Source organism: Camarhynchus parvulus, chromosome 1, assembly GCF_901933205.1.
Source record: "Camarhynchus parvulus chromosome 1, STF_HiC, whole genome shotgun sequence".
Taxonomy (NCBI): domain Eukaryota; kingdom Metazoa; phylum Chordata; class Aves; order Passeriformes; family Thraupidae; genus Camarhynchus; species Camarhynchus parvulus.
In genome coordinates, this window is record NC_044571.1 from 65,313,968 (window position 1) to 65,327,659 (window position 13,692).

At 38.3% G+C, this 13,692-nt stretch overlaps 1 protein-coding gene across 1 annotated transcript in view; it reads left to right on the plus strand.

The window, feature by feature from the left end:
* Positions 1–13,692, plus strand: part of TRPC4 (transient receptor potential cation channel subfamily C member 4) — a 130,286-nt gene that overhangs the window by 85,801 nt on the left and 30,793 nt on the right. Inside the window, exon 4 of the mRNA XM_030946339.1 lies at positions 9,114–9,450. Coding sequence (XP_030802199.1) covers positions 9,114–9,450 — 337 coding nt within the window. The remainder of the gene's footprint in view (positions 1–9,113; positions 9,451–13,692) is intronic.

The following is a 13,692-nucleotide window of genomic DNA, read 5'->3' on the forward strand; positions in this document are numbered from 1 at the left end:
TCCAAGGTTTCTCTTCACAGAAACAGTCAAAGAGCTTTAAAATGAAGGAAAGAAGGCATTGAAACTTTTGTGTTCAGGTTTCTTTCAAATAAGTCAATACCCTGCTCAAATTTGAAAGGACAGTCAACAAAGGAAAGTGGAACTAAGAATGACTCTCTACCTTGTTTTGGCCCCTGCAACAAGCTGAGCAAATGAGGAACAGGGCAGTCTCCAATGATGCCAATAGAAATTCTCACATGAGCAAGCAATTCCCAGAGGAAGAATCTAGATGTTCTGTTTGTTTCCATCCCTCACTCAAAGCTTTTCTTAGCTAATTTTTCTCCAATTAAACTCTTGCTGTGTTCTGTGCTTTAGTTGCTTTCAACATATTTGCAGCTCCCTCATGAATTTTGGTTGGTTTATTAATTAGCAATTTTTCCTTCCGGTGATATGGCAGCTAGGGAAGTAGACAAAGTGGTAGAATGTTCTGGATGTGAAGGAACTCACTGGTCCTGTAGTGGAACTGTAACTAACTTGGATCCTAACCCCTTCTGGCTGACCGGCTAAGGCGTGGAGGCCTTACCAATACAGGACACAAAACCAACTTGAGTGTAAGAAAAGTAGAGTCATAGAATGACTTGGACTGGAAACGAGCTTTAACTGCTAATTGCTCACTGGTCCAGAGGTGTGGGTTTTTTTCTTTTTACATTCCCTGTGTTGGTATATGAAGCTTTTTAGAATACATATTGATTTTGGTCTTGTAGAATGAACTTGAACTTCTGAGTTTATAAACAAAATGTGTTTATAGTCTCAGTTTATTCAGTGTTAGAATGAATAGTGAGAGAATGATCAGCCACTATTTCTATTCTCTTGAGAAGCAGTGTACTTTTTAGAAGTTATTGGTACAGACAGGAAACTTGGTGTCAGAGGTGTATGAAGAGTGCCTTGGGAGTAATAGGATTGAAATGATAGAGACTTAAGCAAATATGTACCCCGTCATATTTATCTTCTTACTTACTGGTGTCCCCAGGCGTTTTCTGCAAAGTTACTCCCTAGACCATGAATTCTAGCCTACACTGTTGCACAGGGTTATTCTATCTCAAATGCAAGACTTTACATAGAAATACCAGTTTTATTATTTGCTTGCTATGCATGGAAAATACACCAGCTAGGTGTGCAAGAACAGGGATTCAGTATAACAGAAGTAAGTTAATATTTTATTTTCTCTTCAGATACTTATAGGGCTTCTGTAATTGTTTTTCCCTACAAAGAAAATGTCTTGAATTATGGTGGTTCTAACACTTTCCCAGTGTGGTAGCTAGAAGTATTATACCAACATCATAATTCTGAAGTTCTGAGCTATTTTACACAATCATCCCAAAGCCCAGTAACTGATTCATTTTCCTTTACCGCTGGGAAGTCTAACAAAGCAATTCATGCACAGCTGGTTCCTAACAACTGCATTCTAGTTTTAGTTGCCATTGCCTTTTCTAAGCAATTAATCAGAATCACTGCAATTATAGATAAGTCTTGGCTTATTTAATAGATATTTAATAGGTTTTTTTCTGTACTGATTCATTTTACTGAGAAGGAGTAATGAATCAAAGTAAGAGCTTCTGCTTGTGTTGATGTAGCAAATGAGAAATTTTAAATGCTCAAAGCTGCAATATCATTAATCCTTTTAAAAAAGCATTTCAGTTTTTACTTTTCTATTTTCCTTTTGTTTCCTTCCTCCTCATATTTGAAGTTACAAAATAGAAAAATTAAAATAAAACCCCCTGGAATTGTATTCTATTCTTGGTGAGAGGAATGTAAACTCTGGATTTTATGATGAAGGCATCTGTGCTGTGAATTTGCTCTGCTACAGAGATGTGATGTGACTCAGGCTGCCCTGATCATATACAAGGTGGTGTCGTCTGGTGCTCTGATCCCGAGTGTCCTGGTTTTGGCTGGGATAGAGTTCATGTTCATCTTAGCAGCTGGTGCAGTGCTGTGTTTTGGGTTTAGTGTGACCATAATGTTGATGACACGCTGATGTTTTGGTGGTTGCTGAGCAGGGCTCACCCTAAGCCAAGGACATCTCAGTGTCCCATGCTCTGTGAGTGGCCAGGTGAAGAGAGGCTGGGAGGGAGCATGGCAAGGACAGGTGACCCAAACTGGCCATAAATACATTCCATACCTTAGAATGTCATGCCCAGTATATAAATTGGGGGAGACTGCTTAGGTGGGGCCAATCTGTGCTCTGGGATAGGCTGGGCAGCACTCAGCTGTGGGTGGGCAACCGCATTTTGCATCACCTGTCTCTCTTGGGTTTTATTCCTCTCTCTCTTTATCATTATTATGGTTGTTGTTTTATATTACTTTAGTACAATTGTTTAAGTGTTCTTATTTCAATGCATGTTTTTTACATTTTTTCCAATATTCTCTCCCACCCCACTGAGAGGAATGGGGTGGTGACTAAGCAGCTCTGTGGTATTTTGTTGCCAGCTGGGGGTTAAACCATGGCACCGAGTGAGCTCACTGGTCTCCTTAAGGACACAGCTGCAGATAGAGCTGAGTAAAAGTTGACCAGTTGCATCCAGCAGGAGTCATGATTATTGAGATGGTCTACTCCAGCTGGCACAACATTTAGATGGGATGGACCTGAGAATAGGATTTGGTGCAGGAATCAGGGTTTCCGGCCTGAGGCAGAAAACACTCAGTATAACTGTACCCAAAGGAATCCAGAACGTGGTCCCTAGCTTTTGGAAAGGAAAATGTAGAGCTGATCTAGCCAGTAACATTAAAGCATTTAAATTGCAATTAAATGTTGTTTGTCTTAATGAAGCAGTCCTCACAGAGTAAGCACTGAAATTCTCAATTACAGCCTTTGGGGGAAGATACAGAAAATATGCAGTGACATCTCTAAAGGGAGAAACAATCTACCAAATTTAGGAGTCTTCTTAGGGAGATTGGGACTTGAATCTGTCATTAGTACCATTGCTCTTCACAACCAATAGATAGAAAATACTGACGTGAATTTGAACTTAAACTAAATAGAAGAGTTAACTTTTCATTAAATATCTGTGAAAATTTGTAAAATATGAAAAGTAAAGTATTCTTGAGAAAGAAAAAGCAATTGAGCTTGAGTCTTGTCAAAAATGAGATCACAGTCATTGGGAAGTGTGTGTGACAAAGCAGCAGACTCCAGAGCAAACCTTTCCTACTGGTGTGTCTGTAATGGCACTACAGCGCAGCACAACAGAGAATCTGGCTATGACTTCAAAAAAGTATTGAAAAGAAAGTCTATGATAAATGTTTTCAGCTGTTTCTTCCTCAAAAAAAGTAATTAATGTCATTAATCTTTTAGAGAATGCTATCAGAGATAGTTCTTTGTGCTACAGCATAACTCTCTTGTATATGTCAGAAAGGAAACAAATTTTCTTTGACAGCTTTCATTTCTAGATGACAAATTACATCCTTTTTTATATAACATACTCAACCACCTATTGATGTCAGAATGAGAATTAAATTTGGACCTCAGATTTTGTTAGACTGCTTTTATAAATGTAAAAATGAGCACCTTGTTACAAGTGGAAGTTTTTTATATCTTTTTGTATTTCATAATAAAATGAAATAAATACTTGTAGGTAACATTGTAGTACAGTAAAGAGCTAACAATGTATTCTGATGATACATTATTTATAAAATTACTATTTCTTTAAAGACCATATAGAGTTAATAGTATCAGTTGTGTTATTTCTTCATAATTTCATTGACTGAGAGACATATTCTAGAAAAAACAGATTTAATCAGAAGTGAAAATTAAATTCTGTGTTACATATATTCTTGGATAACACTAGAATCAAGCTGTGTTATTATTTATACCAGATTATTTTTGTTGGTGCTGTGAATTTCTGTTTTTCAACGGTCTCAGGGAAGAACCAATTCCCAGCATGACAACTAAGAGAGTGAATGCCAGAACATTTTCATATGGGCAGATTGTATGAAGGAGCTAAAGATGTGAAATCGGGAATAATCATGTAGCAAAATCCCTTGTGTGATTACAAACTGCTGGAAGCATCATAATGTGGAAATATAAACTTGCTGATTGCTAATTATGTGGAGACAATATCAAAGTCAAATCACATAATACTGACAGTAGAAAAGTTACTCAAGAATAGTAAAAGAATACATCCAATCTCTCAATTAAGGAAGAAAATTATACTACAGTGAAAATATTTTGGCATAGGCAATGCAGAACTGACAAATTAATGTCACAGAGTATTTCTATTTCTGCTAGTCACAAAATACTTGTGCATAATAGTTTTTAATTGTTTTTTATCTCTAAGTTCATCAGGGGACTTACATGTCTTTTTAGCATTAATATGTGATCATCTTATATGTAATGCCATCCAGTTATACAGGATTTGTTCTATGCTGGAGCATGTCTTTCTTCCATCCACTTTTACTCATCCTTTCTTATAGAAAAGTTTCTAACAGTTATAGTATAAATGTGAATTGACCAGAGAATTTTGTCATTAAGAGCTTTTCCTTATTTTTTAATGCAGCGAAGGGCTTTTCAGTGGATAAATAAGAGTATAATAAGAATTTGGAATCAGTAATAAAATACATTAATCACAGGTTAAATGGTTTGATCTGTTTAAGTGTTACCTGTGAGTAATGTCTCTGAGACAGGCTACATGGGCAGTATTTCTACTATGAGTCCCTGGAAGGTTTCCCTGCCCACAGTTCCTGTATGCTCTCAAGTATTTACTTATGAAGCATGAAAACAGCGCCTTCCTCTCATTTCCTCTGGTCCTACACAAGAACCAGAAGGGACAAACTCACATTTCCTGTGCAGCTGAAGAACAAGACTGTAGGGCTCACCACTGAGCACACTTCTCTTCCATCAGAGTATAACTTTTCTGTGTTAAAACCCTTCCTTCATTTTTTAGTTAATGTAATAAATGTAGGTGTAACTACTGACTGTGTTTCACAGCATATGAAGACAATCTTTTGACCACAAAAATGAAATCTGTGAGAATTAGTTTGGACATTTTTAATAATGTCATACAGTTCATTGATAAATTAAACTTTAAAAGAAACTTCAGCAAGAGACTTAGGATAATTTTCCAAATATGAAAAAAATACTTTGGATTGGTTCATAGTTAATATTATATGACAAATGAAGCTCAGAACCAAAAACAAAAGTCTTCAGTGAAGAGCCAGATATTTTTGTTGTTTCAGGACATTGCTAACCAACCTTGCCAATGTGTTGTTAAAACCCACCAGCATGAATATTTGGACCTTTCAGAAATGCACTATATCATCTGTAGATAAACACACTGTGTTGTGTTTTCTGTTATAGACTTTGCTTGTGGCACTAGAACTGCTTCCAAATGCAATACAGCTCTTTAAATGCAGACATAGTATTTTTTATGCTTGCTCCATACCATACCATGAGTTGTTTCTTATATATTTTGTGTCAAGCAAGTAACTGAAAGCACATTACCAAGGCTGCTTTCTCTGACTCCAGACATACCAAATGCATTGTCTGTGCAAGTTTTCTTCTGTATTTAGAGGATCCAACCAGTGCTAGAATTCTCTTGTCACGGTCATATTTTCGAGAAAAGTTATTGCTGATTTCTTATGAAATTATTACTTTAAAAATTGTCTCTTCATTGTCAGGGATTTGAAAATTTTCTGCACTTCCTAAGAAAATTCCTGTGCCTCAGAACACCATTCTTGACACATTGTACCTTAGCCACACAGACCCAACACCATAAAATCTAATATGGGTATTAGAAGACCAGGCATTTTTTTAAAGCCTACTCAGAAATGCTTTCTCTATTAACACTGACAGTTTTGCATATTAATCTGTTTAAAGATTAGAACTAAGCAATGCAGTGCCCACCCTGTTGTGGAGCGTCCTCTAGATGGTGCATTCAGCAAGGATCTCCTCATGTCATGAGGTACCTCTGCATCAGTTCTGGTCTGCCCAGTCCCAGGGCAGCCCAATATTTGGACATTGTAAAAACTCCTGCCTTTTACTTAATTTTCTCTACATTACAAACAGGAGAATAAATTCCTTTTTAGACGTGCTTGGCAAGGAGCAGGTCCCCTGCGTCTTTCACCAGGCTTTGTTAGCCACTGGCAGCTGTTCCTTCACATAGCTCCCCAACACTGTGAGAGTGGCCAAGGGTATTTAGAAAGGGGGCACAGGCAAGACTTAAGCCCTGATTACTTTAGGTGAGGGGATTTGTAATTTCTTTCATAATATCTTCCCATTCTTTAGTAATGGGAAGATAATATGAAGAGGAGGAAGCAAACATGGACCTGGCACTCTCTGGGGCAAAAAGAGAAAAATATTTTATTGAGGAATGACTCACACTTTTTCACTAGTTAAGCAAAGCACCTATCTGTATCTACTCAAGCTGATTAAGTTTTAAAACTGTTTTAGAGAAAATAAACTTGGCAAAAGCATAACTTTGAAACCATCTATTCTGACCACAGACACTATTATTCCAGACATTTGTACCTTGAAAGAAACAACCTGAAACCTTGAGAATGCATTTTTCTAAAGGAGGAGTACATTCTATCGCTCTTCTTTAAGGATATTTTCAGAATCCTTACAGCAGGAGTAAGTTTTCTTATCTTTCACAACAGTCAGAGGCAGCTTCACTGCTGGTGTCTGGTAGGCAAAGTTGTCTCTGCTAAAGACTCTGACATTTCATTAATGTACACCAGGTTTGAATGTGGCTGAGGTAATAAATTCTGACAGGATCCAGACATATATAGAAAAATGCATGCTGATTCTCATTTCATTCCAATCTAAAGAGCATTTTTTACTAGTAGTAATCCCAGTGATTTTACAAACAGTTTGAGGAGTTACCTGTTTGTCATCTCCAAAGGAGCTTGGTTCCTGTGGTTATAAGTATTGTCAAGATAATGTAAGATCCCAAAATAGGTGCATTTGATTCGAGTTCAAATCTGAAATTATTTAGTGAAAAAATACAGTTTTGTAATACGAGAAAAAAGTTTCTGCATAGCTTTACAAAGTATTCAGCCAACGGTTTAATCCACTGTATGTATGTAAGAGACTCATACATGTGTGAGTGTATTGGGGTTGCATGGCAAGATTTTGATAGCTGGGCTGCTTAAGCAAGATGCTGCCAGAAGATAACCCCCTTTTTCCCATGTTCAGTGCCAGATACTCCAAGATGGACATGCTTCTGGCCAAAGTTGAGCCCGTCTCTGGTGATTGTAGTGCCTCTGGGATAGCAGATTTAAGAAGAGGAAAGAAGTTAGTGCACAGGAACAATTTCAGACAGGGTACTAGAGAGTCAGAATGTGTGAGCAACACAACTCTGCACCCAGGTCAGCAGAGAAGGAAGGGAAGGAGGTGTTCCAGGCGACTCCTCTGCAGCTGGTGAGGATGACCATGGTATGGCAGGCTGTCCATGGAGGTCCATGGTGGAGCAGAGATCCACCTGCACCCCTGGGTAACTCCGCACTGGAACATGTGGGTGCATGAAGGAGACTATGACCCGCTGGGAACCCTGCACTGGACCCAGCTCCTGGCAAGACCTGTGGTCCTGTGGAGAGAGGAGTCCAAGCTGGAGCAGGTTTGCTGGCAGGACTTATGACTCCATGGAGAACTCATGCTGGAGCAGAATGCCCCTGAGGAACTGCACCCCATGGAAGAGACCCAAGCTGCAGCAGCTCATGAAGAACTGCAGCCTGTGGGAAGGAGTCATATTGTAGAAAGTTGTGGAGAATGTCTCACGTGGGAGGAACTCCACAGTGGAGTAGGGCAAGAGTGTGAGAAGTCCTTCCCCTGAGGAGAAAGGAGTGACAGAGACAAAATGAGGAACTGACCACAGCCCCATACCCATCTCCCTGCACCATATGGGGGTAGAGATAGAGAATTCAGGAGTGAAGTTGAGTCTAGGAAAAAGGAAGGGGTGAGAGAAAGCTGGTTTTAAGATTTGATTTTGTTTCTGATTATTCTGCTGTGGTTTGATGGGTAATAAATTAATTACCCCAAGTTGAGTCTATTTTGCCCATGACGGTAACTGGTAAATGATCTCTCCCTGTCCTTATCTTGACCCACAAGCCTTTCCTTTTATCTTCTCTTTTTCCCCTCCCCAGCTGAGGAGTGGAGTGATAGAGCAGCTTTGCTGGGCACCAGGCATTCAGCCAGCACCAGAGTAACAGGAGGAAAATGCTTATTTTCTTTTCTCTCTCTCTCTTTTTTTTTTTTTTTTTTTAATGCTGCTCTGGCCCTCTGATACATATGTTGCTTCTATTCTATGCCTTTTATATCAGGTCTTGTGTGCTGCTACTCTGTCACCCTTCTAAAAGAAAACATTGGGGAAATAGGGACTAGTGATCAAAGAAAAGAGTGACATAAAACCTTGATATATACTTCTTTGAAAAGCTACCTGAAAAATATTAAATATTTACTTTGTTTTAGTGAAATTCAGTTTTAAGGATCATATTTTAAAAAATCTCATCATGGTAACAGATAGACCATAAAGTATCACACAGGATAGGTGTATCCTGACAAGGGTTAGTGAAACACTGGGGAATGGTACTGCTTAGTTCACATTGTGTAAACATTTTGTAATGCATCTGTAAGAGTTTTGTCAGTATTAAAGCATGTAAAGCTGATTTTTAGAGAATTAGCAGGGAACATACTGAGAACGGTTTGTTCATGGCTGTAGAATTCTGTTCCATTGTTTGCACACCTCAGTTGTGCTCCTTGGTTTCTACCTCATATTCTGTGAGTTCTCCACAAATGTTGCTGATTAAATAAGAAGTATCTGTGAACTTGCTTTTCAGTTTCAAGTCAGGTTTTGAAGTCCATGTGTTTAGCTGCCTGCTGTCTCCTTGTGTACTCAACCAATGTAGAAGTGAAGATTTATTGTGAAAAGTAAATGTTTGTTTCTGTGCACTAGCTATACTTTTGGCATTGAAGGAAGGGCAGGCTGACCCAGCCCTGTCTTACTGGTACAATCGGTATGAGTGAGATTTCACAGGCTGTGGATTTATTTTAATTTTTTAAATCTCTATCTACTAAAGACATATAGAATGAAAAAACTTCACAGAGATAGCAGGAAACTAACTCTCTTCCTTTCTTCTCTCTGTAGTTTGTTGCTCAGCCCAACTGCCAGCAGCTGCTCGCATCCCGCTGGTATGACGAGTTCCCTGGATGGCGGAGGCGACACTGGGCAGTGAAGATGTTGACATGTGTTGTGATAGGACTCCTTTTCCCAGTCTTCTCTGTGTGCTACCTGATAGCTCCCAAAAGCCCATTGGGGCTGTTCATCAGAAAGCCATTTATCAAATTTATCTGCCATACAGCATCGTACTTGACTTTTCTGTTCCTGCTGCTGCTTGCCTCTCAGCACATCGACAGGTCAGACCTCAGCATGCAGGGACCCCCTCCAACCATCGTCGAGTGGATGATTTTACCGTGGGTCCTGGGTAAATGTATTACTAAAGAAAATACAGTGAAAAGTATTTTGAGCACTGAGGTTTTGCCAGGCGTTCCTGAGGCAGGATACAGCAGAGTTCTGTCATGAATTACTAACCTACTGAAGCAGGCAGATGGTCCAGCTCCTCCAGTGCTTAGCAAGAGTAGTTCACAATGTAGACAAACAGTAGAGTTTCAAAATCCAGAGTGTCACCATCTGATAGATTACAGTGAGGAAAACCAAAAGATATTAAGGATTTCTTCCTATGATTATGCAGTGCCCTGAAACATATATGTTGTTTTTCTTTTTAACATCTAATTTCTCCTGACCAGAAATTGTCCTGGTTCTATTTTTTTAATTTGCTAATCTATTTTTAAAAAGAATCCCTTTGCTACAATAATTGTTTTTTGTATTGGAAAATTAGGCATAATATAATTTCTGTAGTGTTATTACTAACCTTAGTTACCTGTAGTATGCTACTTTCTAAATGACAGATGCACCTATTGCAAATAGTGCTGATCAGCATTTTCAAGTGAATATTTTCATTAAAATATGTGCACAGAATATTTTTTCAGTGCAAGAATTTGTCACTCAATTCAAACCAAATATCCTATGCCAGAAAGAATAGAAAAATTCTGTAGCATTTTTAAAATAGAAAAAAAAACTTAACTCTTTATCCTTATAGTTTACAATAAAAAAATTTGGGCTGGGATTATTGAAAGCCTGCTTCGTGTGGGCCTTGTCATCCTTAAAAGTGATCCTTCCTGTGATCCTAGTATTATCCTAGGTGCTCCCTCACTTTGCCTGTCTACCCTGCTGGATGGTAATTTCTCTCAGCGTGCTGTGGTCTCTCCCCTTTTTCTTATTCTTAGAATCAACACAAGCTGGAACAGGTCAGGGCAAATATATTTGTCTAAAATAAAATTATAGAAGGAAGGACTCAGTAGTCTTGACTGCAAGAATTTAGGTTTGGTATATTCATTAAAATTGTCATCACATAGACAGGTACCTGAACAAAAATTTCTGAAACTTTGGTGGGATTTTGATACCATTACTTCTCCCAGAGCTTCTCATTAAGATACTGTATCTTCCATTTTTCCCAAACATGTGGGTTTCTTTAGAGCAATGTAACTGTCAAGGCTTTTGGCCCCATTGATCCTATATAATTTACTACACAGTGTTGAATTTGTAATACACTAGTTGGTTGTGCCTGTTATTCTGGAGAACAACAATTCAGTGGCTTTTCCTCTGCATGTACCTTGGAAGAGCGCTGTGGGAAGCACAAGGCAGGTGTACATCTGCTTTTCATTTATAAAAACAAGCATGCAGGACTGAAAAGCCTGTCTATGGTTATTTGCCGGCACCTGTCAGAAGGACCTGCCTTCCACGGGTGAACTGCTTTTTGGGATTTCCCCCATGGTAGCACAGCAGTGCTCACCACCAGCCTTCTCTGTGGGGTGTGTTTTCCTTGGCTGGGTAAATATTTTTAATACATTAAAAAAAGTCAAAATCTAAGATTATTGCAAAGAAATTATTCACTCTGGGAGGTTGTCTAGACTGGTATTTCTTACAGACAAGTCAGACTAAGTTCTGTAAGCAAGATTCACATTTAAATATTAAAAGAAAAATTCCCTCCAGTTAATTTTCCCAGTATTTTACCATCAAGAAATGAGAAACTAGTATAAAAACTATTATCTTTATATATTACCTCCTTAGAAATAAATGCTACAATGCTGAGGAGGAGCAGGAGCATCTTCTGTGCTGTGCCATGCCCAGAGGAGGTATTAGTAGCTTTTCTCTCTGGCCTTCAGAAGTAGCAGGTGGTCAGTATCTATTCAGCTTTCACAGTATCCTGAGGCTAAAGGATAGTAAGAACAAATGCACAGCTGACATATAGACCTTGACGTGCCAAAGTGGATTTTGTCATTTACCTGTCTTTTAATAGAGCTGAAAGAAAGAGGCACAATTTGAGAAGGTCAAGAGCCAGTTTCGGTAGCAAAAACAATTCAAAAATTTTAGTGACCAGCTCCTTTCCAGAAAACACTCGGTGGGAAGAAGAAGAATCTCTAATGCCCTCAACCTCTGACATAGTTGTTTACTTAGGAAGATGTTTAAGTAACTCAGCATCTCAAAGCACTTGTTTGAAGAAGCAATTAACCCTGAGAATTATGGTGTTTAAGATAACTATCACTTCTAAAAGCAACATTAATATTTTCAGCATAAACTCATATGCCTGTGCTGAACAAACCCTTCATCTGCAAGCAGTACAGATCAAGTCAAGGGACCCACTTCCATAAACAAAAGTTCATGAGCATGGATGAAGATCAATGTCTTGACACCATTGGTTAAATAGCTTGTAGTCAGTGTAGACTGTGCTGTTCAGAAAAGCCTTGCCTTCCAAATCTCTTGCATCCAAAATGATGCATTTTGCACACTGATCTCCAGTGTTTCCTAACTAGCAGTTTCCTGTTCCAGTTTCACATTTTCTGTGTTCAGCTTTCAGGTTTTGGTTGCTGTAGTGCCTTAGCCCAGCCAAATAATGAGGCCTTAGATTCACCCACCATAATTTAAGGCAATTCATTTGGTACCTGATTTCCCCATACCACTGAAGGACACACACATCTCCACAGGACGTTCCAGCTCACAGCATGTGTTGAACATGTCTATTTCAGCTTTTTTGTTTGCATATTTAGGTCTTTTTCATGTTATGTTTTTCTGTTTGGTTGATTTTTGTTGAGGGGGTTGTTTTTGTTCTTTTTTTTTTGATGGATTTTTGGTTGGTTGGTTTTTTCAGTGGTGGTGGTTGTTTTTCTGAAGGAATGAATCTCAGCCAAACCCTACTCTTTTCCTATTCACATACATAAAAACTGTAGTCTAGTCATCTTTTAATAAAATTAGTATTTTTCTTAGGTTCTTATCAATAAGCTAAGGTTTGTTTCCAGGCTGCAATGTAGTTTGCTGTCTAATCTCTTCAAATCATAAAATTATGCAGTAACCTTAAAAAGAGTAAATGAAGCACTCTTCAAGGGAGACTATAGCTGAGGTACATAGAGATACTTTAGCATTTTCTGGTTGTAAACAAAAAAAAATTATTATTTAAGTAAAAACTAGTATGGCTCTAGGGTTATAGCTCTTCTCTGAAACCAACATGAGTTGCAGGTAAGTACTTCCTTGGGAAAGGATATCCTGCAGCAGCAGGATGTCAAAACTATTAATATTTTAAACAATAGAACTTTTTTGTTTTTTCTTAGTTCAAATAGCTCTGGTTGTAGTTTGCATTTTAATTCAATCTCTCTTAATATTCAGAGAAGAAGAGCTCACTGTTGCAGGTTTGTCGTCAACACGAAATCCAAGACACAAATATTTCATGCAACTTAAGAAGTTTCAAGACTGTCCATAGTAACCTGAGCTCTCTAGTGATCAAATAGTAATTAGCATTTGCCAACTACTATGTAATAGAAGGCTAAATGTGCATAATTAGCACATAATTAAAAGTGTCACTAGAGTAGGAAGCTCAGAGGGAAAACTTGTATTGGGCTACATTTCCAGGGAGACTATCGATTTTACATTTTAAAAGTCTCTTGAGGAAACTTCTGCATTAATTTTGTCTTTTACATGATTAGATGATTACACAAGTGGTGCTCCAGTATTATGGTGATTATCTGTGGAACAGTAAGTCAGTGTTACAAGGCTGTCATAACGTTAAGTAGTTGTGGAAAAAATTTCTCAGTAAGAAGAGTCAGAATCTCCTGTCCTTGCACTTAAATAAATAAGAAACAAGCTTTGGCTCATAAAGAAAATTAATTGTCATCTTATTACTGGCTGTTGGTTCATACTACAGAAACATAGGCCTATTTACTATACTTGAGAATCCATCACCATTGAAAAATGAACAGGAAAATCAAGCGTGTCATCTTGGGAAAAAAAACAAGGAGGAACAGCTTTTTCTATCATCATATTCCCGTCCAATTGCTGTGTCCTCTGAGCATGATAGCAGTGATTCAGAGGGAAAATCCAACAAGACCTTTCTTCACCCTCTATGTGCCTTGACTGCAGCTCATGTGAGGCTGATGTTGATCCCTGTACGTTTATCATAGGTGTTTTTCTGCCTTAAACCAAGGCCTCAAACCTAGCAGTGACTGTACTAAGTATCCTCACAGTGGGCATTTGCTTCACCAACAAATGCTACAAAATTCAGAGGAGAAAGGCATCAACTAGAAAAATTTAGAGTTCAAAAGTTCAAAAATTTAGA